The sequence below is a fragment of the Tamandua tetradactyla genome, chromosome 11 (genome assembly GCF_023851605.1).
Source record: "Tamandua tetradactyla isolate mTamTet1 chromosome 11, mTamTet1.pri, whole genome shotgun sequence".
Lineage (NCBI taxonomy): Eukaryota > Metazoa > Chordata > Mammalia > Pilosa > Myrmecophagidae > Tamandua > Tamandua tetradactyla.
In genome coordinates this window covers 84,328,215-84,354,944 of record NC_135337.1, presented here as the reverse complement: position 1 = coordinate 84,354,944, position 26,730 = coordinate 84,328,215, and the positions used below count along the sequence as shown (strand labels likewise).

Genomic DNA, 26,730 nt, shown 5'->3' with positions numbered 1-26,730 from the left:
CTAAATGGACTTGTTCAAACACTCAGTTAGACTCCTTGCCTCGTCCACCTAAGGCTTGTCTGCAGGTGAATAATTATCTCTCTTTCAATGCACCAACCCATGAGTTTGCCCAGAAAATGTTTTAACTTGATATTCAGATTTTCCGTGTTCTTTCCGTGCTGCTAAAGAGAAATCAGAGTGAGAGTGAGAGAGAGGGGCGTGGGGAGGGAGAGAAATCATAGCACCATTTTCAGCAAAAATAAACAATGTAGGGCTCTTTGAACTGTATATGCCTTCTGAATCCTTGATAACGCCATAAGTAGGCAACCCTGCCCTGAATTCCAAAAATTTCATCATCATGTGACAGGCAGCAATGCCACCCCAGCAGAATCCCACATGCCAATTTTCTGGGCATGACACTTTGTTTCAGATACTTCAAGACAGCCAACCTTTTTATCCATCTTCCTGGTTTTCTGGTTCTCACCCACTCAGGGAAGGTGATCCAGACATCAGAGGGAGAACTTGGCTCTCTCTCTACTGAGAAATCTGGAAGGACAGTTGTGTACGCATTTGTGCTAATGTGTGAGCCACATAACCGGTGGTTGGCAACTGCCTGCTAAATATATATTAAAAAAAAACTTTTTTAATTGTATAATATAACACATATACAAAGCAAAGAAAGAAAAAAGCAGTAATTTTCAAAGCGATCTTCACCAAGTAGTTACAGAACAGATCCCAGAGTTGGTCATGGGCTACCATATCATCATCACAGATTTTTCCTTCTAGCTGCTCCAGAACACTGGAGGTTAGAAGGAATATATAAATATAAATATATATATATATATTTTAATCATCACAATTGATTTTTTCTTTTTTTGTAAAAAATAACATACAAAAAAGCAACAAATTTCAAAGCATATTGCAATATTTAGCTGTAGAAGAGATTTCCGAGTTTGGTATGGGTTATAACTCCACAATTTTAGGTTTTTACTTCTAGCTGCTCTAAGATACTGGAAACTAAAATAAATGTCAATATAATGATTCAGCAATCATACTTATATTTTAAATCCTACTTTCTCTGTATAACGCCACGATTACCTTTGATCTTTCTCTCACTCTTTAGGGCTAGTGGGCTATGCCCATTCTAACTTTTCCATGTTGAAAGGGGCTGTTGATAATATAGGATGGGGGATGGAACTAGTTATGTTCTGGAGAGGTTGGCCCCTCTGCCTTTCAGGACTTATCTGGTCCAGGGACCCATCTAGAGGTTGTAGGTTTCTGGAAAGTTACCCTAATGCATGGAACCATTGTAGAATCTTATATATTGCCCTAGATGTTCTTTAGGATTGGCTGGAATAGGTTTGGTTGGGGCTTGGCAACTTATGGTATGCAGGAATGTCTAACTGAAGCTTGCATAAGAGTGACCTGCCGAATAGCCACTCGACTCTATTTGAACTCCCTCAGCCACTGATACCTTATTGTTACACTTCTTTTCCTCCAGTTATCTTTTTTTTTTTTGGTAAGCTGTATGGTGGGGTCACATTTCATTCTTTTTCCATGTGAGTATCCCATTATTGCAGCAGCATTTGTTGAATTTTTTTTGTTGGTTTCTTTGCTTGTTTGGGGAGTGCATAGAGATGGGGAATTGAACCTGGGTCTCTTGCATAGCAGGTGAGAATTTTACCACTGAACTACTTTTGTACTCTCCTCCCCCCTCATTATCTTTTGTAAAAAAATACATATATATATTTATTGAGATATCTTCATATATCATAGTCCATCCAAAGTACACTATCAGTAGCTTACAATATCATCACATAGTTGTGTTTTCATCACTGCAATCATTTGTAGAACATTTGCATCACTCCAGAAAAAGAAATAAAAATAAGAAATAAAAAATCCATACATCCCATATCCCTTACCCTCCTCCCTCTCATTGACCACTCATATTGCAATCTACCCCCATTTTCTTTTTACCCCTTATTCCCCTTATTGTTTATTTATTTATTGTCCATATTTTTTTTTAACTCATCTGCACATAACCTGGATAAAGGGAGCATCAGCCACAAGATTTACCCAATCACATGGGCACACTGTGAAAGCTATATAGTTATACAATCATCTTCAAGAATCAAGGCTTATTTTTCACTCATCTGTCCAAACCCTGGATAAAAGGAACATCAGATACAAGGTTTTCACAATCACATGGTCAAGAATCAAGGCTATTAGAGTGCAGTCCAACAATTTTAGCTACTTTCCTCTAGCCACTCCAATACACCATAAACTACAAAGAGATATCTAGGGCTGGCCACGGTGGCTCAGCAGGCAAGAATGCTTGCCTGCCATGCCAGAGGACCTGGGTTCAATTCCCAGTGCCTGCCCATGCAAAAAAAAAAAACCTAAGACACTTTACTACACAAAACATTACCACTTACCCACTACTCCAAAGATATCCACTAAACAATTAAAAAAAAAAAAAGAGGTGGGATATCTATATAATGCATAAGAATAACTTCCAGGGTAACCTCTCTCTCTGTTTGAACTATCTCAGTCACTGAGACTATTTTGTCTCGTTTCTCTCTTCCCCCTTTTGGTCAAGAAGACTTTCTCAATCCCTTGATGCCAGGTCCTGGCTCATCCATGGGAGTCCTGTCCCACATTGCCAGGGAGATTTACACCCCCGGGAGTCATATCCCAGATAGAGTGGAGGGTAGTGAGTTTACCTGCTTAGTTGACTTAGAGAGAGTGGCCACAGCTGAGCACAAAAGAGAATTTCTGGGGGTGACTCTTAGACATAATTATAAGTAGGCTTAGCTTCTCCTTTGGAGGAATACGTTTCAAAGATGCGAGCCCCAAGACTGAGGGCTCAGCCTATTAAATTGATTGTCCCCACTGCTGGCGAGAATTCCCCCAGACAGGCAGGTTTAACATTTCCTCCTTTCTCCCCAGTCCCCCAAGGGGACTTTGCAAATACTTATTTATTCTCTGCCCAAATTACTCTGGAATATATCTGGGCATCATACTAACCTGTACAAACCAACAAGACCTCACGCCCTGTTCAAGATTCCATGTAATTATGGTGTTCAAATAAGTTCACCATACAAGTTAAATTAGCATGCTACCAAAATACGAACTTTGCACCAAACAAACGTATCTTCTTTTGGTCTAACACAGAAGTTGAAGTTTTAAAATATAGACCATATCATCCTTTACCCTGTATTCTGATTTACCTTAGTCCTATTCAGATCAGTTTTGTTCATATCTCTAGTTGAAGTCTGGTCACTTTTTCAACTTTTTAAACAGTTGCTATTTGGGGTAACGCTGACTTTCCTTGCTTCAGAGCTCTAATTCAGAGTCTCGGGCATCACACAGGTGTCTCAGGTGGTTCCAGGGAACCACCAGGTTACACACAAATAGCTCAGCATGTCAGGATTTAGAAATAATGATTATAACTCCTGAATAGATGTGACCGCTCTAAGGGCTTACAATCTAGGAACCTTTATAATAAGCCCCAATCTGATAACCCATGCTCTCAACTTCAAATCTCTGAGTTTGAGTGAGGCATGATAATATTCGTCTTTTTATTTCTGATATTTCATTCAGCATACTCTCCTCAAGGTTCATTAACCTAGATGCATGCCTCACAACTTCATTCCTTCTGGCAGCCACTCAGTAATCCATTGTGTGCAAACACCATAGTTGCCCTTCTATTCCTTAGTCCATGTACCCTTAGGCAACCTCCATCCATTGCAAATCACGAACACTGCCACCAATATGCAAATGTCCATTCTTGTCCCCAGTCTCAGTTCCTCCAAAGATACACCTAGCAAGGGGAGCTGCAGGATCAAATGCCTGCAGAATGTATCCTGAATGACAATCACAGCTTTGTGGTGTCAACGCCGGGCTTGCTGGCATACATCTTGACGCGCTTGGCTTAGTCTTCACACCCCATCCCTCCGTATCCAGCTCATGTTCAATGTCACAGTGACAAGGACGCTTCCTTAGCCAGTGTGGATATTTAATTATTGAGCTTGTCTACGCGATCAGCATGCAGATGGCGCTCAGTGAACTCGCGCTCTCCTCTGACTATCCTCAAACAGCTTCCCCAAAGGAGGAAGGTGACCGAGGGGCAGTGCCAGGAGGCGACGGCCAGCAGGGATGGTCAGGGATGAATGGGGTGGGAGGGTCCTCCTTACCGGAAATGAAGGGGGAACGAGGGTGACTGGTGCCAGCTGAGACTGTGATGGTCAAGAGAGTCTTGGGGACCAGGCAGCAGGGGTGGGGGGCGTAGTTGATGTTGGCAAGTTGGGGGGAAGCGAACCCAGGAGACTGGGATCCGGGAGGCGGAGCCCCGGAGGGAGGTGGGGAGGGAAGCGGGACTCAAGGACAGGGGCCTGCAAGGGTGGAGGGGAGGAGAGAAAGGAGGAGGAAGGCGCAGGGAGACCGGGAGGGAGTGGGGCCAGACACGGAGGATGGAGGGGAAAGACTCTGATTGAATTTTAATTATTCAGTTAATGTTACTGAGTATGTGGGGGGTGTGTGTGTGTGTGACAATGACACCATAGTCTTGTAGAGAATGTCCTTTGGAGATAGACGCTTAGATACTGAAGGGGGGAAACTTGATTGACATCAGCAACCCTTTGGAATAGTTTAGCAAAGCAAAAAAAGATCTATCTGTATGTCTCTCTCTCTCTGTTTATATATAGTAGATAGAGATAGAAAAACAGAGAATGCTAAAGCAAGTGTGGAAAAATGAATCTAAGTGAAGGGTATACGAGTATGCATTTCACAATTCTTGCAACTTTTTTGTAAGTTTTGAAATTTTTCAGAATAAAAAGTTGGGAAAAGCAAAGAAACTCCCCCTCCGTCATCCGCATATGTGCTCCAGCTGCCATCCTCGCCTTTATGTACAGCAAAGATTCTTTGGTGGAGTCTTTGATCACTGCCCAGGGCTGTGCTGGTAAATGTTTATCAACTGGCTCTCCAAACCAACCAACCAACCAAGAAAGGACCTGATTTGTAGCGTTTACCAATTTATGTGGTATACATACTGCCACCACAACCCAATTTCAGGTTACAATGTGACATCATTGAACGTGGAATTGGGAAGAGATGCCACTGCACGCCATCCTATAATATTTCCACCATACAGACATGATAGATTTCAATGACCTCAAAGAACATAGATAATAGTAGCATGTAGTAAATAATTAGAAAGTGGTGAGTTTTGAGTACTTATTACCACTGTTTTAATATAATATTTCTTACCATAAATTTATACACCTATTTTCTAAGTAATGGATATTTTTAACAAGTGGCTCCACAATTCCTGAACATTTAACAACTGGCTCTCATGAGCTGGTACAAGCTGGCTCCAGCACATCTCTGTAAAAATCTCAACCTACTGAAACCTGACTTCCACCCACAACCCTCCACCAAAGCCCTTCTTGCTCATCTCATCAGGGACCCCCATATCGCAGACACAGTTCTGTAAAGGACAATGGATGCAATTCTGTTCTTGCCTTGCCTGAGCTCTCTGCAACATTCAGCACTGCGGACTCCACCTGCCTTCTCAAAAGCCCCCCGGGTACTCTTCCTACTTCTTGCCCAGTCTCCCTTTGTGCCAGTTTGAAATTGTTGTGTACCCCAGAAAAGCCATGTTCTTTAATCATGATTCAATATTGTAGGGTGGAATATCTTGATTAGGTTGTTCCGTGGAGATGTAATCCATTCAATTGTGGGTGTGACCTTTTGCCTAGATGGAGCTGTGACTCCATCCATATAAGGTGTGTCTTAGTTTACTGGAGTCTTTAAAAGGGGAAACATTTTGGAAAGAGACCAGTGCTGACAGAGAGGCAGATATTTAGAGATGCCTGGAGTACCAACAGAGAGAGCAAGATGTCTAGACGTGTATGTTTGGAGATGCAGAGCCCAGCAAATGCCGCCATGTACCTTCCCATGAGATTTTAAGCAAGCCAGAACCCAGAGTTGTGTCCCAGAGGAGCTAAGTGAAGGCCCACAGATGCTTAGAGAGGAAACCACTGGCATCAGAAGCTGGGAGCAATGGAACCAGGAAGAAGGACCAGCAGACACCAGCCATGTACCTTTCTATATGACAGACAAGACATTGGCTTTTCTTGAGTCGTTATCTCTCTCTGGATGCCTTAGTTTGGACAGTTTTGTGACTTTACAACTGTAAACTTATAACTTAATACATTCCCTTTTTAAAAGTCATTTCCATTTCTGATACATTGAATTCTGGCAGCGTTTAGCAAACCAAAACACCCTCTAAGGCTCTTCTTCCTTTTTGCCTTTGGCCTTTGGCATGCCCCTTTGACACAGTTTCCTGGGCATTCTTGTTCAACTCCACAGTTATAACCACAACAAAGTAGCCATATTTCTAGCTCAGATCTTCTTCTCAGCAACAAACCAGTATAACCCAATCACTTGAGTATACTTCTCTTGGAGGTTCCACAGACATCTTGAACAACGCCAGAGTGGAAGCCCTCATCCTTTACTCCCTCCTGGGGTGGAGCTCCTGAGGGACAGGGAACACAGGTCTGTCCAATGCTGAAGCAAGAAAACGCATGTTCCCCAGTGCCAAGCTGCCTCCCTCCTCTTCAAAGAGCGAAGTCCCATAAGCTCATATCACAGTTTTATAATCAAAAGGCTTTAACAGTACAGCAAATGCAACATATATTAACTCCACCACAGGATAAACAACTCCTCTCTCTCCCACCAAGCTGAGTTTCAGATTACATGGTCTTCTCCAAGTACTTCTGCTTGGTGGTGGCATTCTCTAATGAAAATAGTGTCTGAGTGCTGAAATGACAAAGGCCTGGGCTTCTTCAGGGCAAACTTGTGTCAATTCATACTGACTTGGTGGAAGAGTGGCCCACACCAAAACTGGTCTCAGCTTTCACTTCCCAAAGTGGAAACCTCAACCAACAGGCTCCTTTTGGAAGTGCTGTTGAAGAGTGGCTCATTCAAATCAGAAAGGGAAATAGACGATAAAGACTGAGATGGTATAATCTAGGAATGCCTAGAGTGTATAATGATAGTGACTAAATGTACTAATTTAAAAAATGTTTTTGCATGAGGAAGAACAAAGGAAAGTCATTACTACAGGGTGCTGAAAATAGATGGTAATTAATATTTTAAAATTTCAACTTATGTGTGACACTAAAGCAAAAAATGTTTATTTGGTACAAAATTTAAATTTTGACTAGTGCATTTCCTAATATAACTTATGTAGACAGCTTAATTGAACACTGTAAGTACATGGAACCTTGAGTAGGACATGAGATTTTGTGAGTTTGTCCAGAGTGATGCCCCAATAAATTCCAGACTGATTTGAACAGTGAATAAAAAAGAATTTGCAAAATTCCCTTTGGAGAATGGTGAGAAAGGAGGAAAATTCAGCTTCCCCAAGTTGAATTCTTGATATTCTCACAAGCAGTGTGGACAACCAAAGCTATAGGCTGAGCCCCCAGTTTGGGGTTTGTTCATATGAAGCTTAACCCCACAAAGGATAGGCTAAGCCTACTTAAAAGTAGGCCTAAGAGTGACCCCCAAGAGAACCTCTTTTTTTGCTCAGATGTGGTCTCTCTCTCCAGCCAACACAACAAGCAATCTCACCACCCTCCCCCTGTCTACGTGGGACACGACTCCTAGGGGTGTGGAACTTCCTGGCAACGTGGGACAGAAATCCTAGAATGAGCTGAGACCCAGCATCAAAGGATGGAGAAAACCTTCTCGACCAAAAGGGAGAAGGGTGAAATGGGACAAAGTGTCAATGGCTGAGAGATTCCAAACAGAGTCGAGAGGTTATCCTGAAGGTTATTCTTACACATTAAGTAGATATCACCTTGTTAGTCAAGAGGTAATGGAGAGGCTGGAGGGAACTGCCTGAAAACGTAGAGCTGTGTTCCAGTAGCCATGTTTCTTGATGATGATTGTATAATGATATAGCTTTCACTATGTGACTGTGTGATTGTGAAAACCTTGTGTCTGATGCTCCTTTTATCTACCTTGTCAACAGACGAGTAAAACAAATGGAATAAAAATAAATAATAGGGGTAGCAAATGTTAAAATAAATTTAGTTTGAAATGCTAGTGATCAATGAAAGGGAGGGGTAAGGGGTATGGTATGCATACATTTTTGCTGTTTTCTTTTTATTTCTTTTTCTGAATAGATGCAAATGTTCCAAGAAATGATCATGATGATGAATATGCAACTATGTGATGATATTGTGAATTACTGATTATAGATGTAGAATGGAATGATCAAAAGCTAAGAATGTTTGCATTTGTTTGGTGTTTTTTGGCATTAAAAAATTTTAAAAATAAAAAAAAAAGAGTGGGCTCATTCGCTCTTGCTTTTGGAGAAACACACGTGCCATTTTCTTGCCTACTCACAAAGGCTGAAAGGCACTTCCTGGGGCTTGTTCCCAACCAACAGCCAGGGAACCCCCTGCGAGAGCTGACACTCTCGGCCAGGCCAATTCTGGCAGTTACTGTCAAATCAGTCAGTCGGAACCCATCCTCAGTGTCAGCTGGTCTAACCAGCCAGTCAGCCCTTCCCTGGGAGTCTTGGGTGGTGGTGGTAGTGATTATTCGCCAATCAGAGATCCTAATTGTCAATTCATCAGTCAGCCGATAGGAGCCTCAGTGGTGATCAGCCCTCCAGTCGGACAAGCAAGATGGTAGGTTGGACATGAGTTGGCCAATCGGTGATGAGTAAAGTCGGTTCAATCCAGGCACTGTCAGGCAAAGGTCAGCCAGAACCTTCAATCACTGCAGTCAGGATCAGTGATTGAAGCAGTCACATGGCCATTCAGGGTCCGAGTCAGTCAGACAACCGATCACTGAGAAAGTTTTTGGCAGGCAGTCTGTCAATCTGTCCATTCAGGGAGTCAGCCAGAGGCAGCAGTGAGCCAACCAGTCAGGCCTCTCAGGCGCTCTGTCTGTCAGTCAGTCAGGCATTGTCAGTGAGCCACAGTCAGTCACTATCAGGCTGGTCCGTCGGTCATTTCGTCACAGTCAGTTAGAATCCACCAGACACCGTCCTCGGACCTCTCCCTCGGGCCACCAGAATTCTGAGCTATACGTGCGAGAATCGTGGCTCCAGACCGAATCCACGCCACAAGCTCCGCCCCTTCGTCCTTTCGCCCAATCATAGGCCTCCGCCTCATGGGAGTGCCCGCCTCCCGCAGCACATCCATCCATGGCCTCGCTCTTCGGAAGAAGGCCCTATCAGAGGCCTACCTCTTCCAGAATTTCCCGCCCTCTATAAAGCCCCGCCCCGCCGCTAGACTCTGTAGCCCCTCCCAATCGCCGACCTCGCTCTTCCCTCTGTTCTCCCACCCAATCAAAGGCCCTTCCCTCGCTGAGACCCCGCCCTCCCCAGTGCCTTCCGTCTCTGGCCCCGGCCGCGCCAGGTGGCCGCCGCGGATGACGCAATCGAGCCGCGCCGACGGAAGGTCGCACGGGCTCATCCAACATGGCGGCGGCGGCGCTACGGGGTGGCTGGTGCCGGTGTCCGCGGGTGAGCGGGCTTGCGGGGCCGACAAGGCGGACCTAGGGGGCTCCGGGCCCGAAGCCTTTCCCTGGGCGAAGACGAGAGGCTTGGGGTTGGGTCAGCTGAGGTCTGGGCGGAGGGCCCGGAGCGAGGCCTGAGGGCGGGGATCCGAGCACGCCGGGCCAGGGACGGCGAGGCGTGGAGCCCGGCGAGGAGTGGATTGCCCCTCAACTCTTACTTACACCCCACGTGTACGGGCAAGTGATTGGTGGCCGCAGGTGGCCTGTGGAGAAAACCTAGCGAGGGGAAGGCAAAAGCCAGGGACAATCATGGCTCGTTTATATGCCAGGTCATCTACAGAGAGCATTTCCTGCATCGCCTCTCGTCCCTCACATGGCAGTTTTGAGATTTAAGCAACTGGGTCGTAGGGCGGTTGAGTGTCAGAGCGCGTAAAGCGTACTCAAAAAATTAGCACTTCACGTCGTTGCTGTTTGTCCCTATTTCACCGATTAGGAAACGGGAAACTCAGAGAGGTTAAGCGACCTGCCCACAGTACCAGAACTAATGGGTGGTTGATCTGATCCAAAGCCCAAGTCAGTCTGACTCCCGAGTCAAATGTTAAGAGGAGTTTCCCCGTGATACTCAGCAGTCTTTGGCTGCTTGTCTTTTTGAGTCAGGATTTAGAGGATAAATTTACATGTTTGGATTTGGGCCTAAGACCCAGAGGGAGTCAGCTTAGGTTTGATCCTGATAAACTGTTTCTCTCCCTGATCCGATGGCCATTCCCTTCTGTTTCAGACTGTGGTTGAGGTCAGTGGCTCTGGAATTGATGGGGATAGGCGCATTGAGAAATAAAACATGTTATTCAAACTCCCAAGAGTTATTTTCATATAGCTGTAGAAAATAGTGGCATCTGTATAAATTGCAGATGTTGCTTGGGTTTCCTAGACTTAGGAGTCAGAGAACAGAGACCAAAAGCCCCAGAAATATGGAAATGAAAGAACAGTTCTGTTGGTTCGTTTGACACCAGTATGCCAGTCTTTGCACTGAGTTCAGTATTGAATAGGACCCAGAGGGTTCCTTCCCCCAAAGTTTATCACTTGGTAGAAAACGAAATTGTCTTTCTCATGAGATTAGCTGGGTCTTTGCCCAGAGTGACTCACTTACAATGCCTTGCTTGTGGTTTAGCCCTTCACCAGGGCATTGAGGTTTATTTCAGGGCTGTGCCTGGGGCCTGTGTTTTCAGAGGCCTGTGTTGCCTCTGAAAACCCAGGTCTTTATTCTTCAGAGGCAGACAGAAGTGGAGGTGAGCTGGTGAGAGAAAACTGCCTGCCACCAGTGTCAAGGCTCAGCATTCTCACTTTCAGACTGAGATTAAAACTGGACTCATAAATTTAGCCTTCTTTCTCCCATAGCTTGGCATTTCTTGGACCCATCTGTTTTTCCCTAGATTCAGAAACAGAAGGGTAGATACAGCCCTGCAGCTGACGACTCAATGTTTTTTCTTTCCACCAGACCCCACTGGCTCCTCAGACATTGTAAAGATCGAGGAGGGCCCAGTACTTAGCAGACGTGCAATAAAAATTAGCCAATGATTGTCAGATGACCTTTGCTCTTTTCCTGTGACATACTTACTTCCTAGTCACCCTCATGTGTAATGGATCTTTTTCTTTTCTCCCTCAATTAGAGGTGCCTCGGCAATGGGATCCAGTTTCTTGCCAACCATAGCCTCATGCTGCTACCCCATGGTTCACCCTATCAGTTACACCGGCTGGGTGGAGAGGTGCTCCTGGTGAGTGACTTAGGATGAACAAGCAGATAGTTAGGAGAAGTCTGAAAAGTCAGGCTTGTTAGCAGAAGGGAGGGGTAAGAATAGGAAGTTGCCCACACTGTCAGTAGCATCTGAGTGGTGGACGTTCCGTGTCCAAGGCCTTTGGGGCTGCAAAGCCCCTGTATGCTTAGTCCTCTCAGAATCTCTGGGAATGAGTGTACTGGTTGTGGCTTGACATGCTTAGGGGTAGGGAACTCTACCTCACAGAGTAGCTCTTTCTGTCAGCTTTAATGGCTAGAAAAGTCCTCCCTGTTTTGAGCTGAAATCTACTCCCTTGTGGCTTCTGCCCATGGGTCCCTCATCAAGCAAAGCTGTTCCTTTTCATTGTGCTAGTCCTTGAGGCATTCCAGCCTAGTCACCTGGTCATCCCCTAGATATCAGCTTCCCTGGGCTACCCCTCTCACATTCTTTCAGTTTCCTTGTAGGTAGTGTTTTCTAGAGCTTTTGCTCCCCTAGTCACTCCTCTTCAACTGTGCTTCTGTTGGTTGATTCCCCACCTTAAGGAGGGAAGCCTAGAACCTGATAGTGGGCCTGTTGGGGCTGCCATACCCCCGTGTCCTCTCTTTTCCTGCATTCAGTCTCAACTTAGCCACCTTGGTACAGTCAGCTACTTGCACCTGCCTCACTCAGATTCCATCTCCCCAGTCCTGTTCTGGGTCAGTTGTAGGTATGGGACAGGCCCTGTGACTCTTTTCCTTAATTACCCAGTCCTCCCACACCCAAGATTTGCAGATCTAGAGTATGTGTCAGGGAGGATGCCAGGTGGCACAGTCTCTGATGGCATTAGAACACAGGCTTTCCTGCCGGAGGACTGGCCAGGATGGGCATCTAAATGAGCCTGCAGCCTGCTGGTGCAAGGCCTGGTTGTCCCTCTTGTGAAACAGAACCCAGGCTTGGTGCAGCTTTCCCCTGGAGCCTACCAAGAGCAGGGAGGTAATCACTCCTGAAGCTGGCAAATGACCCCAGCTGTTGCACCTTGGAAAGAACCATGGAAATCTTAGGAACAGCTGACTGCTATGGCCATTTCTCCATGAGAGAATTCTTTTTCAGTCATTTTTTTTTTTAGCTGTTTCTCTTTTTTTGCACAAATGGTAGTGCAAGTATTTAAGTCTAGCTCTGACTCTGAAGCCATTGTTATCCAGGAGTGAATAATATGGGCTCTTTTATCTGGACTGAGCCGTGGGCTCTCTCTTTGCCGCCTTTGAGTCTGGCTCTCAGGCCTCAGCCTCCTGATGTGTTGGATTTTGCCAAGAGTGAGCAGCCTGAGTTTGAGTTCTCTCTGTCATCGATGAGGTGCAGGAGAGAGAAGTCTATGCCAATCCCCACACACTTGGGTCACTTGAGAGTGCCAGCTGGATACTTGGGAGTGACCCCAAAGGAAGCAGTTCTCTGGGAGGGTATGGGAGGAAGTTATTCCATCTTCAGAAGCCCAGGGAGAAATGCCTTGTGCTGGATCTTTTGGGATCAGGAGCCCCAGCATCTTTTCAGCTCCAGTACTGGGACAAATGTTACTTTGGAAATTGACCTTGGCCTTGGGTTAATGTGAGCATGTTTGTATTTCCCCGAGACTGTTTTTTGCTCTGTTGTTTTTTTCTGTGTGTCCTCAACATTTCCTCTGTTGGAGAAGGAACTTGGTAGTTCTTTAATTTGGCTTTTACAATTATTATTATAAAAGAGGTGGCCATTCATTAATAAACCTATATCAACAGAAAGAAAAAAATAAAAACTACTCAGAGTTCCATGGGGTAACCAATCATTTCAGTGTTCATTCTTCTAGTTTTTTTGTTATTGTTAATTTTTTATTTTACATTCTTTCTAGTCCAAGTCATATTCTTCTGGAAACAGAAAAGGCTTTCTTTCTGGCTTGCTAGATAATATCAAACAAGAGTTAGCCAAAAACAAGGACATGAAAGAAAGTATAAAAAAATTCCGAGATGAGGCCAAGAAGCTAGAAGAGTCAGATGCGCTCCAGGAAGCCAGAAGGAAATACGTGAGTCCCTTTGGTTTGTATATGTCTTGGCTGACACCCTTGTCTGTGGAGCCAGGATGTCCCTGGTCCCAAGCAGCAAGCAGAGCACAGTGCCAGGGTTGTTGGGGAAAGAGGACAGCCAGTGAGGTGAGATCACTACACTGACGGGAAGGAGTCTGGGAGACAAGAGGGGGGGCAGAAACTGGGTTTCTGTGCTTGTGTAGTCATTACTGCTGCCATCTCTTGAGCAACTGCCAAGTGCCAGCCTGTGAGTAGGCTTAATATCCTGCAGTGGTCTGCGTAAGGATCTGTGAAGCAGGTACAGTGACCCCATTTAGCCATGAGTGGTGATGCCAGCACTGCCCCCGGGCCCAAAGTGTTTTGTTCTGTTGGCCACCTACCAAGCCAGGGGCAAGGCCTGTTCCCTGTGTGTATCCCCAAGTCATCCATTCGGTTGTAAACACCTGTGGAAGATTCGACCCCATGGGGGATTGCCTTTCTTAATTGTGAAGGCAGGGGAGTGGGCAGAGGAATTGTGTAGGGGCAGAGCTGGCCAAGGTTGGGGCAGGGCAGCTAGAGATGGTAGAAGAGTGGGGAGTACAGGACTCAGCTGCAGGCTGGGCTGGGGGTAAAGTGAGGTCAGGATGATGCTGAGAACAGCATACCCCTGAGATGAGCCTGAGGGGTGAGATGACCTCCAGCCACCTTCAGAGAGAGACACAGGCCAGGGGCTTCTGGGCTTAGGAGGCAGCTGCCAAGGAGGGTCCAAGTCAGGGCTGCTCTACATTCTTGGCAAGGAGCTGTCAGCTGCTGAGACCTGCAAGCCAGGCTGGGGGTGGCCAGAGGTTCTGGCCTGTTGTCTCCAGGCTGAATGTGGAGACAGCTGGGGTGGGCAGGATTGGGTAGAGATCCTATGGAGGAAGGAGCTGCTGAGAAAATGCTTTTTTAAACCATTTGTTGGAAGATACCTTTAATTGCTGTGTTATAACAAAAAGAACTGATGTTGTTCACTGTAGAAAACCATGGAATCCGAAACTTTCCGGACAAGTGAAGTAATAAAGAAGAAGCTTGGGGAGCTCACGGGGTCAATGAAGGAGGTAATTGCAGAAGCCAACCCTGACCCCTTTTTGAGTCACTGCAGTCTCTTGGCCTCTCCTCCCAAGGACCATCTTGTTATTTGCTTGTTGGGAGAAGAGCGGTTTCTGAAGCAGCAGGGCCCAGCCGACTCCTGAGGGCATGCGAACGTGACTTGTCAAAAGGGGGGGTGGGGGTAGGTGGGGGGGGTGTATGGGTGTGGGAGGCTGGTGAGAGAAGATGAGGCCAGTTCCTGTTCTTGGGGAGGCTTCAAGAAGGCAAAGTCAGACTCTAGCCCACTTACCCAACAATTGACCACTTAGGACGTCATTCTAGGGAAGACAAGAGGATCAGATGGGTATTTTTTCCTTCCTGCTTAAAAATAGAAGGGGAAGCACGGGAGGGTGGAGATAGAAGGAAGAGCCTCCTTGAGGGTATGGGTACAGAGCTTGAGTTTTTGTTGGCTTTATTTTGCTTCTTTTTTCCTGATCTCCAGGGACAGGAGAGAAGCGGTGGGACTTTGCATTGTTGGGCACAACTTGCCTTCTTTCTTACCCGCTGGGCTACCATGAGTTCCAGAGTCCCCAGAGGGCTTGGGATTACTGCCCATTTTGGAGAGAGGCCAGCTGGCCCAGTGTCTAGCCTGGAACCCCTAACCCAGGGGCCAGAACCCCTGAAATTATATATACTGTGTTCTTGAATGTGTACAAGCGAACCTCGGGGTTCCTTAACTCAGATGAGTCAAGAATTCCTGTTTATAGCCCTCTGGGAAGCTGCTCTGGCTCTGCTCCTGGGAGTTCCTCTGGCCACCTGCTGTATACTGCCTTGACATCTCCACTCACCCCCTTTCCTCTGTCTCAGTAGAGTCTTGACGAGGTCAGTAAAAGCACCCTCGGCCGGAAGATCAAGGAGGGCGTGGAAGAAGCAGCCAAGACAGCCAAGCAGTCTGCCGAGTCGGTGTCCAAGGGTGGGGAGAAGCTGGGCAGGACCGCAGCCTTCAAAGCCCTCTCCCAGGTGAGCACAGGCCTAGTCTAGCATGCTAGGGTCTTGAGGAGGCAGGGCCTGGGCTGGGGCAGTGTGGCCTGGGGTGGCCAAGGCTGTCCAGAGTGTTCTCAGCTTTGACCTGCCTCCATTCTGAGAGCCCAAGTTCAGCCTCAGAGAGAGCCACTTGCACAAGGGGAGCACGGTGGGCCATGTGGGAAAGGGCCTGCCTGGGTCCTTGATCCCCACTCCTGGCTGCATCACCTTGAAGAAGGCAAGGGTCTTGGAAGTTAATGCTAGGGGAACCTTTAGCCCCGGCTTAGCGGCCACACCCTTAGCTTTCATCCATAAATGATGTGTTGGGCCCGGGGCAACTTTAGGTCATGAATTCATTCTGTAAACATCTGCTGAAGCTTAACATGTGCTGGGCCCCATGGTGGTCATGGCCCACAGGAGAGAAAGCCTGAGTTCCTGCCTTCAAGGGGTCCAGGGAATGGGACAAGGAACGGATGTAACTTGAGCTGCTCATGACCAAGGAACAGGCAGGTAATGCAGAGGCTTCTCTGTAGAGACCTTCTGTCCTGTCAGGAGGGGTTGTCTCTAAGGAAGCCCCTGTGGCAGAAGGAGCAGCTGTGCCAAAGGTGCAAAAAGAAAGGCAAGCGCCACCAGTCTCGGGCACCACACCAGAGCAGCTGCAAGATGGCCTGGGAGCGTGGCCAGGGTGGGCTGAAGGGAGCGCACGGCCTGGCGAGGAAGGCCCTGGGAGCTGTACAGGGAAGTTTTGATTTCATCTCGAAAATGATGAGGAACATGGAAGGATTTTAAGCTGAAGAGACTCAGCCACTTGGAGCAGACTCTAGCTGTAGCAGCAAGGGACAGAAGACTGTCTCAGTGACCTGCATGCAGAGTGTGAGCCTGGAGCCAAGTCCTAGTCCACTGTTATGCAGGAGGGAAACAGCTTCCAGAGATCTGGGGAGGTAGAAGCCATGGGCTTTGGGTCAGCTTGAATGAGAGGATGGGGGCAGAGGCAGGATCTTCAGGTGATTCTTGATTTCTGCTCACGTAACTGAATGGTTTCAGGGGAGAGTGAGAGGTTCAATATTGGAATCTGGGGCAGCCAGAGATGTGTTTGCTGCCCCTGAGTGAAGTGCCTACCTCCTCCTGAGGCCCAGGGTGAGTGCCCACAGGCGGGTGTATCCAGCCAGGTGGCACAGAGGAGCTTAGACAAGGGCACAGAGTGCCTCGGGCCTGAGGTTGGGGCCCTAGTGTTCACAGAATGTACTCCATGGCTTTGGGCATGACCACACAGGCTGGTGGTGGTTGTCTGGACGTGCCAGGAGCCCCTGAGCCCCCATCAGGCCTGTTGTGCTTTCTTCACAGGGAGTGGAGACTGTGAGGAAGGAAATCGATGAGAGTGTTCTGGGGCAGACAGGGCCCTATCGGAGGCCTGAGCGACTCAGGAAGAGGACGGAGTTTGCAGGAGAGAAAGTCAAGGAAGAGAAAGTGTTTGAGCCCAATGAGTATGTGTCCAACCAATTAAGGGGCTGCAAGGGGCCCGGGCACAGCCCACCCTCCTGGCTCCCTTCCTCTGCGGCTTCTGTACTGAGGCTCTGCCCTCATCATCCATTGCCAGGGGCCCACAATAGTTCCTCAAGTTTATTTTCTGCTCAAGGCTCCTGGCTTCCTTCCAAGAACTCGGGGGAGGGAGTGGGGTGACAAGCAAGGAAAACGGGAAGGCAGGAGGCCGAGGAAGCTCTCATCACAGCCCCTGGGTGTGGGTGACTTGGGCCTTCCTGCTGCTCCCACCTCACACCCTCCACAGCAACAGGGGCTCTGCCGAGCATAGGCATGGGGCTCCGTGCCCCCCGCTCACTGCAGCCGCCCCAATCTTCCTCAGGGAAGCTCTGGGTGTCGTGCTGCACAAGGACTCCAAGTGGTATCAGCAGTGGAAGGACTTCAAGGACAACAATGTGGTGTTTAACCGTGAGTGTTGGTGTTCTGGAAGCATGCCCACCTGTGTCCCTGTGCAGTTGGCAGGCTCCTCTTGGGTGCCAAGTAGGCCTGACAGCAGACAATGGCAATGACAGTGCTGCTGCCAGAGAGGATAGTGGGTGCTGGGCACAGATATAGGAGGAGCAGGTCAGAAAAGGCAGGTCAATTCCAGGGGGCCCCCTTAGAGCCCAGCTTGATTTTGCAGGGGGAGTCCACGTAATAGTCTTTGCCAGGTGAGACACCGTGGAAGGGGCAGGACTCCCCACGTTTGCTGATGCTTGTGCTGGTGGTAGCAGTTGGGCGGCCCAGCACTCCCACACCCCAGTTGTGTGGCTGTGTGTTCTGCTGCATGGCACTGGGTGACAGCTCCATCCAGGGGAGGTTGGGAGACCAGGCAGACAGCCCCATCCTGGCTGGCAGAGGAGAGCTGCTGTGCCACGCGTCCATCACTTGTCCCGTGAGGGTCACTAGAGGCCTGTGTTTCCTTTGTAGCGGAAGCAACAAGCCATCAGGGGCGGCAGCACCTCATAGTTTACCCAGGCCCACTGCTGGTGGGTGTCCACAGCTGCGTGAGGTAGGTGGGCAGGCACCCGTCTCCCGCTACAAATGAGGCAACAGCTCAGAGAGGTCCCTTTAGTTGATCTGACCCGTGCTGTGGGTGGATTACGCCGGGGCCAGGGGAGCCTCCAGAAGTGCTGGTATAGGGCTATCTTTCTGGAAGGGGCTCCTCATCCAGCCTCTGCCCCCACCTGCACCCCCCACAGGGTTCTTCGAGATGAAGATGAAGTATGATGAGAGTGACAACGCGTTCATCCGGGCATCCCGGGCGCTGACAGACAAGGTCACGGACCTGCTGGGTGAGTGAGCTGCCCTAGAACTATCCTGTCTGCCTGCAGCAAGGGGTCCTGGGCCCCCAACCCACTCCCGGCTCTGCCCACCTCCTCCCTCACCAGGGGGCCTGTTCTCCAAGACGGAGATGTCGGAGGTGCTCACGGAAATCCTCCGGGTAGACCCAGCCTTTGACAAGGACCGGTTTCTGCGGCAGTGTGAGAACGACATCATCCCCAATGTCCTAGAGGTGGGCATCGAAACCCGTGGGGCCCCTCCTGGGGCCGTAGCAGCCACTCCCAGTCGCCCCGCTTGGTGGGTCTTCATTGCCAAGACCCACCTCTGGTTGGCAAGGGTTCCCTCTGCTCTGCTTTCCCCTCCCCACTGCGGCTGGTGGTCTGAGGGGAGGGCTCCACCAAGGGAGTTTGCCTGGAGAGGCTGTTTCCTGAGCAGAGACCTGGTGCAGTTGCCCATGCTGGGCTGTACCCAGTGTCCTCCCCAGGCATCAGAGGCTGCCCCCCACCCCAGCCTGGGTCAGGTCACGCAGGCACCTGAGAAGGCCTCTGATCACCTTTGGCCAACCCCTGCCCTTTGGGAGACCAGTGGTCCTCACTGGTTCAGGCATCAATGGCTTGTAGGTGGCGTTTCTTGCCTTGGCATAGCCTTTTTTGGCTGCTTTCGCCCACTGGGTGTGTGTTCTTCCCCTTTGCCATACCACATGGCCATGTCTGCCTCCCTGCTCCCAGCAAATCCTGGATCCTCCTGGTGGTGTTTGCCTCCTGCTCTCTGATTAAAACTGTTCCCTTGAGGTCGCTGTAAGCAGCTGCTAAGGACCAGCTGTTTGTCTCTGAGGTCCCAGGGGCTTTTCAGGAGTTGGAAGCAGACAGCTCCCCTTGGGTGCCAGTGTTGGGTGCTTGGCTACCTCAAGTGGAAAGTACAAAGGGGGCCCAGGAGTTACTATGTTCTTCGTGTGTCTGAGGCACTGGCCACTCCCAAGGGCCAGGAGGCAGGAACAGGGCCAGGGTCAAGGGGGCTTTCTTTGGCAGTATTTTTTCTCCACGGAATCCTAGAGTCCACCTTCTGGTCCTCTTCTGCCTTCTTTTTGTTTATAAGTGAGGTTTGGCTTTTTCAAGGGCTCAGGGAAGCACACACTCCATGAGGCCCCTCCCCACAGTCGGCCTCCTGATCCCTGCCGGGTCTCTGCCTGCGAACTTCCCTGGGACGTGGTAAACACTGGACGTCTTGCAGTTGGTTCAGGCCAGGCCTTCCAAGGCCTGTAGCACATGGGCCCATGACCCCTCCCAGCCCCACTCTCCCCAGGGGCCTGTTCTCCAAGGGGCCCTCAGAAAACCCCTCCAGCCCTTGTGAGATTCTCTCTTCTGCCCACCTCCATCCAGTACCTTTTCATGGTCTCCTTCCTCCTCTGATTGCCCAGCTTTTTCACACCATTTTGGGCAGGGCTGAGGATGCGGAAGTGGGATCGATTCACCAAAGCAACAGCTGGAGCGCTGGGGTGAGGGATGGGGGTGCTCCATGCTTTCAACTCCTATCTTGCTTGCATTTGTCCCACGGAGCACCTGGCTCCGACACCTCCCTTGCCTTCAATAGACCCAGCCCTGGCTCCAGTTCCTGACATAGGAGCTTCCCCTGTTGCACCTTGGCCGTCTTCCCTTCATGCTGTCAGCTGCTGTCTCTGCATCCTCCTCTACTGACTGGAGGGTCCCAGTACTGGTGGTGGGCCTGGCTCTCAAGAGCATCATCCCCAAGAGAGGGTGTGGCTTCCCAGAGAGGAGGCAGCTCCTCATCTCCTTGACTCTGCTTGCTGTCTGGTGTGATGAGAGCCCAAGCCTGGCTTACAGTTGGCTGTCCTTCTCCTTTCTCCAGGTCCTGGGAGACCCACACCTGGGGCATCCCTGTGCTCTTTCCAGTTTTCCCCACACCTGCACCGAGAGGGCCAGAGCCACGCACACACACGAGTTGGGGTTTGCTCCTGAGCCTTGGGGAGGACATGCCCTTTGCTGTGCCCTGACCCAAGTCTCCCTCCTTTCTCAGAAGCCATCTGGCCTAGCCACAGAACAGAGCCACAGGGTGGGGCCTGGGCTTTTTGGAAGACAGGTTCTCAGTGGTGAATGCACACTAGCGTGTCCCTGCCTAGAAGCCCTCCTCTTGTTCTCATGCCTGTTTTTTTTTTTAGGCCCTGATTGCCGGAGAGCTTGACATTCTCAAAGATTGGTGCTATGAAGCTGTGAGTTCTTTTTATCCCTTTCCCTTTTCTTCTCTTCTAAAAAGAAATAGCTGTTTGGAAATGGAGACCTGCATGGGCAGCTAGCCCACTCCTGGCAGGAGGAGTGGAGTGGGGTGGGGTCCTTGTGTGTGACACACTGGCTCACCAGGGCCTTGGGTTTGTCAGCAGAGAGAACGTCTTCATGTACTCCCAAACCTTCTGGGGCTTGCCGGGGGCCAAGTGGCTAGTTCTTGGCTTCCAGAAGCAGTGGGTTACAAAGCAACCTGTTTTGCTGGACCTTTTTAAAAAAAAATTTAATGTATTTAATATATTTTTAATCTGATTAGGAGAGTTGTAGGAGAGGCGATTTGAGCCATTGAATAGGATGAGCTGTTTTCATTTGCCAAGTGCTGTGGCAAGTACCATACAATGGATTGACTAAACAACAAGTATTTATTGGCTTGCAATTTTGAGGCTAGCAGAAGTCCAAAATGAAGCACCGGCAAGGTTTGCTTCCTCCTGGAGTTTGTAGTGTCCTCGTGTGATCTACCGGTAATCCTTGGGGGTTCTTTGACTTGTATTTCTGCCTTGTCACGTGGCATTGTCTTCTCCTTTCCAGCTTCTGTACTTTCTCTTTTATAAAAATAACATCTTCAAAAGGTCCTATTTGCTCTGGGTTCACAGACAGCAGAATCCTGATCCAGATGAAGAACATGTGTTTGTTGGGGGATATAATTCCACCTAACATGTGAGACATTTTAGTGTAGCCTATTCCCCGTGTCTTCCTACCCTGTTTCGGGCAGCTGTGAGTAATATAATGCAGAGTCCCATAACCGAGATGGGCCTGGGGCAGGGTAGAGAGTGGGTGAAAAAGGACAGAGACCGAGTCAGAGGCGTGAAGTCCCTTGTGCATGGAGGTCCTGCATGCGGTAATTGTGGGTGCTGGGGAGCTTGTGGGGTCTGTGGCCTCCCCAGCCACCGCTTCCTCCTTGTACTTATCTGATGGGTGTCGTGGGGCTAAAATGTGAACATAGATGATCTCTGGGACACAGAAAGTGCTCGACTGAGCAATTAACTCTTCTCATTACAAGATCCTGAAACAGTGATCAAAATGGGTATTGAGGGGGTTGCAAGGGTAGCTCAGTGATAGAATTCTCACCTGCTGTGTGGGAGACCCAGGTTCTATTCCCAGCCCATGCACTTCCCCAAAACAAAACAAACAAGCAAACAAACAAAAATTCAACAAATGGTGCTGCTTTAATGGGAAACTCACATGGAGAAAGAATGAAATGTGACACACGCCGTTGGCATACAAAACAACAATGGGTATTGATAGATTTCCCTCCTGGGGAGGAGCAGTGTGTCCGGACCAGACCCTGACTGCTCCCTGGAGGAGGGTCCCGGGGTCCCAGGGCCCCCATCAGCATTGGGGTGTGTGCAGGCAGGTCGTGTGTCCTCGGGGCACGCACTGTCTGTTCCACTCCCGACAGCCCCTCTACGCTCTGGGACTGTGTGCTGCTGTCTCACCAGGCTGTCGCCTCTCACCCTGCTTGCTCCCTGACCCCATGTGTTCATGGTTTTTTCCAGCTCCTCCGTATTAAGCAATTCCTCCTCTCCTTTGGCTAAGGCTATTCTGTACCCAGCTCACAAACAACTTGGAAAAAAGCAGAGAACATGTCAGATTTTCTTTCAAAATACTCCTCTGCACAGTGACTAACCCAACAGGCGTTCATGAGGTGTATATTTTTTACTTTGAGACTTGGCCCATTAAGCTGTGGCTGATTGTCTTTGACAGAGAGCTGGCTGCCCCTGGAAACGCAGTTGAAGTTGCAGCCGCTTACACATAGGTGTTTTAAAAATGTCATCCGTACAAAACCGAACAAGTAGAATAAGCAGCACTGTCTGTTTTTTTTTCTCACTCGATGGATCAGTTGGTTCCGTAGTGTATGCAGTCAGAATGGCTTCCGCCTGTGTCTGTCTCCTGAGCTCAGAGAAGTGAGTTGGTGTGTACATGGCCACACATTCTCAGAGGCCCTGTCCCGTGCTGGGGTGGCCTAGGGACGAGGGGGACTGAGGGCGACATGTGGGGTTGACCTGTGGCCAAGAAGGGGCTGGTCAGTGGGAGACTTCCAAGGGCTTTGTTTGGTGGCAAGCTGGGCATCAAAGCAGTGTGAACATGGGAGAGTTGTTAAAGATCAGGGAAAGGTACCTCACCTCTGGGAGTATATTTTAGGTGGTGGTCTCGGAGAATTACCTCCTTTGCTGAGTAATACTACCTTTGTGGTCATCTCGACACACTGCTCTTTTTACAGTCAAGGGCAGGAAGGGTGTGGCTCAGGCCAGGTCTGTACATGAGTGGCACCAGCCTCCCTGCATGAACCCATGCTCTTGGCCTCTGCCACTCCTTGGCAGGCGCCCAGAGCCATTTCTGGAATGTCAGGCTCAGCCTATTGGGCCGAAAACCCAGAGAGATAGTCCATGGAGATGCTGCTGTTGGCTCCAGGGGTCTCGCTCAGCCCCCAGGGTGTGAAAGTTGTGCTCCCAGGAGCTGCCTGCCCTTCCCTGGGCCGGGCACCTACAGATGGCCTGCCCTTGGGTGGCCGTCCACATGGACATGTCTGGTCTCTCGTTGCAGACCTACAGCCAGCTGGCCCACCCCATCCAGCAGGCCAAGGCATTGGGCCTCCAGTTCCACTCCCGCATCCTGGACATCGACAACATCGATGTAAGAGCCTCTTCCAAAGGGACTGGGTGGAGCCCAGAAGCATGGGGCCCAGGGGCCCATCGGGGAGGCCATGGGGCAAGATATGTAGACAGGGTCAAGGAGATGACCTTACCAGGGCTGGAAGAGAGCGGTGTGCTCAGTTCAGCTTCCTCTGCCAGGAGGAGTTCCAGTGTGGGCAGGGGCCTGGGTCTCTTTCAGCACAAAGCTTCTGTAATCCTGTGTTTGCAGTATTCTTAGGCAAGTGGAGGGGGCACCAAGTGTGGCTGCCTAGATCTTGGGTTCCTGTGGCTGTGCTGTTCCTGGTCCTTCACTGGGAAGGGGTGCTTTGACAGGATGCTTGGGTCCCTGGCACTCAGCTAGGCCATGAGTATCCAGATTTCCTCCCTGTAGGGAGCTGAAATCCTGACAACACGAGCTTCCCTCCCTACTGTGTCTGTGGGAGGGGTGGGCCCTGGCCCAAGGCCTGCACCTGCTGGGAAGCCTACATGGAATTCCTAGTGAGTTCACACACTGCCTCCCAGTTGGGCTTGTGCACTGGAGAGGTCTCAGGAGACTCCTCCACTCGGAACAGTGGATGGGTCGGCTAGGAGGAGGCAGCCATGGGCACAGCACCAGGCACGGAGGCCCCTCAGGGGAGCAGCAGGAAAGGGGCTGGGGGCTAGGGTCTTAGCCACACACCCTGTCGCCCCTCCTACAGCTGGCCATGGGTAAGATGATGGAGCAGGGGCCTGTGCTGATCATCACCTTCCAGGCCCAGCTGGTGATGGTGGTCAGGAACCCCAAAGGCGAGGTGGTGGAGGGTGACCCGGTGAGTGAGGGGGCGGGGGACCTGTGGGGACAGGGAGTCCCTAGGCCAGAGTTTGGCTTGGTGGGGGGCAGGACCCACGACCAATCTGGTTCACCAAATCCTGAACAAGCTCTGAGCTGTGGCCTGACACCCAGCCTCTGGAGAGGGTCCTTGAGAGAGCATGTCCGCTACACACCCAAGCCAAGCCCCAGGGACCCCTTCCGGAGCTGATGCCCCTGCCCTTACACAGGAGCTCATCCTCCCCTGCCTCCCCTAATGGTCCCTTGGCCGTGGCGTGACCTTTTACCACCCCCACCCGTGCAGGACAAGGTGCTGCGCATGCTGTATGTGTGGGCTCTCTGCCGAGACCAGGATGAACTGAACCCCTATGCAGCCTGGCGGCTCCTGGACATCTCCGCTTCCAGCACAGAGCAGATTCTCTGAGTGCCCAGCAGTGGGGACCACGGGTTTCTGGGGCTGGATCGACATGTGGCGGACAGACAGAACGGGGTCCACCAGCAGCTCCAGGCATCTGGGGACAGACTCGGCTCTGATCCCATTTCTGCCTGATAGGCTGAACACCAGCAGGATGGGGAAGGGGCCCGGGCTTCTGGTCGTGACAGCCAGCTGGACACTCACAGCGCCAGCTCCTGCTCCTCCTTTCCAGGATGCACAGGTTGCTGGTGGGCAGGTGGGCAGGGACACAGTCCTGGCAGTGCCAAGAAAGGCCTGGGGACTCCTCAGGAGGAAAGAGGGAGTAGGCCCAGGCTGGCCACTTGCCACCGGCAGCGGCTTACTGACTACATCTACATGGCCGTTTTCCTTTTTTTTAAAATTTTAACAGTGCCCTTATCTCCTGTACATGAGGCTGAGATTTGAAAATAATAAAAACCAAAGTACAGAAGAACAACTTGGATGACCCCAGGCGTCTCTCTGAGTGTGGGTGGGGCAAGGGTTAGAGGGAAGATCTGCGCAAATGGGGCAGCTGGCTGAGGGTACTGTAAGCCCTATGGGCTTGGGAGCACCCCGTGGGTCTCAAGGGGGTTGTGGGTGGGGACCAGCGGCAAGAGGACCAGGGCTGGGGGAGTTCAATCGTCTTCGTGTTGAGGGGGGCCGTGGAGCCCACCAATTCAGAGTTGGGTGGGGTCTGTCACTGAGCAGAAGGGGGTGCAGGGGCTGCGGTCAGGATAGGGATGCTGAGAGCGCTGGTACGCTAGGGAGTGGCAGCTGCCCGTATTCGCGGTGGAGTTTCCGGGTGCTCGAGGGGTCCCGGGGTCCCAACCCTCGGCGGCCGGGACCCGGATCCGTTTCTTCCCGGCCCGGGCGGGGTCCCGGCCCCGCGCGCTGCTCCCTGCGCAGCCTCCGCCCCCTGAGGCCCCGCCCCCGTCGCCATGGGAACAGCCGCGGCGGTCCCGCTCCCGCGCGGCGCGCCTGCCTCGGTCTCCTCCGCTCCAGGGGCGGGTGGGGTGGGCTGAGCCGGGGCCACCGCCGCGGGAGAAGCCGAGGACGGAGCCGGCGCCGGTCCCGGGAGACAGCGCGGCCACCGGGCGGTCGGTTCCCGTCCCGGTCGAGGTCAGGATGAGGGGGCGCCGGGGCGGGCAGCGGTGGAGGGCGTCTCGGGACGCCGAGAACAAAGGGAGCAGGGCCGCGGGCCGCGCACTCGCACCTGTTGTGCGCGCGGGGCCGGGCTGGTCGGGGCTCCCTCTCCCCGCTCTGGGTGCCCGGGAGTTGCCCGTCGTCCGGGAAGGGGCATCGTCCAGGCAGGGGCGTCGCCCGGGGGCGGCGGAGGGGCGGGGGGAGGGGTGCATTGCCTCATTCCCGCGCCCCCGGCGGGCCTCCCTGCTCCGCAGGGCGCACGGCAATGTGAGCCATGAGCGCGACGTGGACGCTGTCCCCGGAGCCACTGCCGCCCTCGACGGGGCCCCCGGGGGCCGCGGGCCTGGACGCGGAGCAGCGCACGGTGTTCGCCTTCGTGCTCTGCCTGCTGGTGGTGCTGGTGCTGCTGATGGTGCGCTGCGTGCGTATCCTGCTCGACCCCTACAGCCGCATGCCCGCCTCGTCCTGGACCGATCACAAGGAGGCGCTTGAGCGTGGGCAGTTCGACTACGCGCTGGTCTGAGCGGGGCGGGCCCCTGGCCGACCCTCCGCGGGCTCTCGGAGGGCCGGCCCCACGGGGGAGCCGCCGGGCCGGGACTGCGCGCGAGACCCCGCCCCGGAGCCCCCAGCCCCGTCCTTCCCCCCGATCTCCCCTCCCGGCCCGGCCGGGCCCCACCTCGTGCCTTTCTCCGCCCTGGCCCGTGTCCTCTCGCCATCACCCACCGGCCCGCGAATTGGAACCCCGATGGGAAGGAACCCCAGCGTGTAGGTGGCTCTACTATTCTGCCACCCGTCATGAGTGTGACGTCCCGATCCCCAACACCCATAGGTGTTGAAACCCTCTTTGGTCTCCTGCGCTGCGGGGCTGCCGCTCCATGGCCCCCGGGGGGGCCCCCACGCCCGGGACAGCCGGCCCGGGGGACGGACCCTCCCGCCAGCCTCCCAGCTGGGTCCAGGATGGGTCGCAGCATCCGTGGACGGAGAGCCCCGGCCTCCCCACACCCGCCCCCAACCCAGGCCCCTGTCCCAGTCAGCGCGTCCCCTCCCTCGGTCACCACCTCCGCCCGCGTCGGCGCCCCAGCTATCTCCCCCGGAGCCCTCCCGCCGCCGCCCCTGCGCCCCTCCCCATGCCCTCTCCCTCCTCCCCGCCTGTGAGCTGAGGATGATAATAAAAGCTGTAACTACTGAGCGCTGCCTGCAGAGGTGGCGCTTCCTGCTTGAAGC

The 26,730-nt window shown here is 51.5% G+C and overlaps 2 protein-coding genes and 1 pseudogene across 4 annotated transcripts; 2 read left to right on the top strand and 1 right to left on the bottom strand.

The window, feature by feature from the left end:
- LOC143649188 (carboxymethylenebutenolidase homolog pseudogene) lies at positions 1-9,476 on the bottom strand (annotated as a pseudogene).
- On the top strand, positions 9,185-24,809 carry TIMM44 (translocase of inner mitochondrial membrane 44). 3 transcript variants are annotated; one of them, XM_077121518.1, is made up of 13 exons: positions 9,188-9,526; positions 11,187-11,291; positions 13,150-13,320; positions 14,316-14,396; positions 15,238-15,387; positions 16,735-16,874; positions 17,252-17,337; positions 18,111-18,203; positions 18,300-18,424; positions 20,369-20,419; positions 23,034-23,123; positions 23,821-23,931; positions 24,235-24,809. In XM_077121518.1, the coding sequence occupies exons 1-13, from the start codon at positions 9,482-9,484 to the stop codon at positions 24,352-24,354; spliced, it is 1,368 nt and encodes a 455-aa protein (XP_076977633.1). In that variant the 5' UTR covers positions 9,188-9,481; the 3' UTR covers positions 24,355-24,809. The 3 variants fall into 3 exon arrangements, with proteins under 3 accessions (XP_076977635.1, XP_076977633.1, XP_076977634.1); XM_077121520.1 differs by lacking the exon at positions 23,821-23,931 and having other exon boundaries at positions 9,185-9,526; XM_077121519.1 differs by lacking the exon at positions 11,187-11,291 and having other exon boundaries at positions 9,438-9,526.
- Positions 24,810-25,375: 566 nt separating this feature from the next.
- CTXN1 (cortexin 1) lies at positions 25,376-26,033 on the top strand. The gene is made up of 2 exons (XM_077119572.1): positions 25,376-25,482; positions 25,761-26,033. The coding sequence occupies exon 2, from the start codon at positions 25,781-25,783 to the stop codon at positions 26,027-26,029; it is 249 nt and encodes an 82-aa protein (XP_076975687.1). The 5' UTR covers positions 25,376-25,482; positions 25,761-25,780; the 3' UTR covers positions 26,030-26,033.
- The last annotated feature ends 697 nt before the right edge of the window (positions 26,034-26,730 follow it).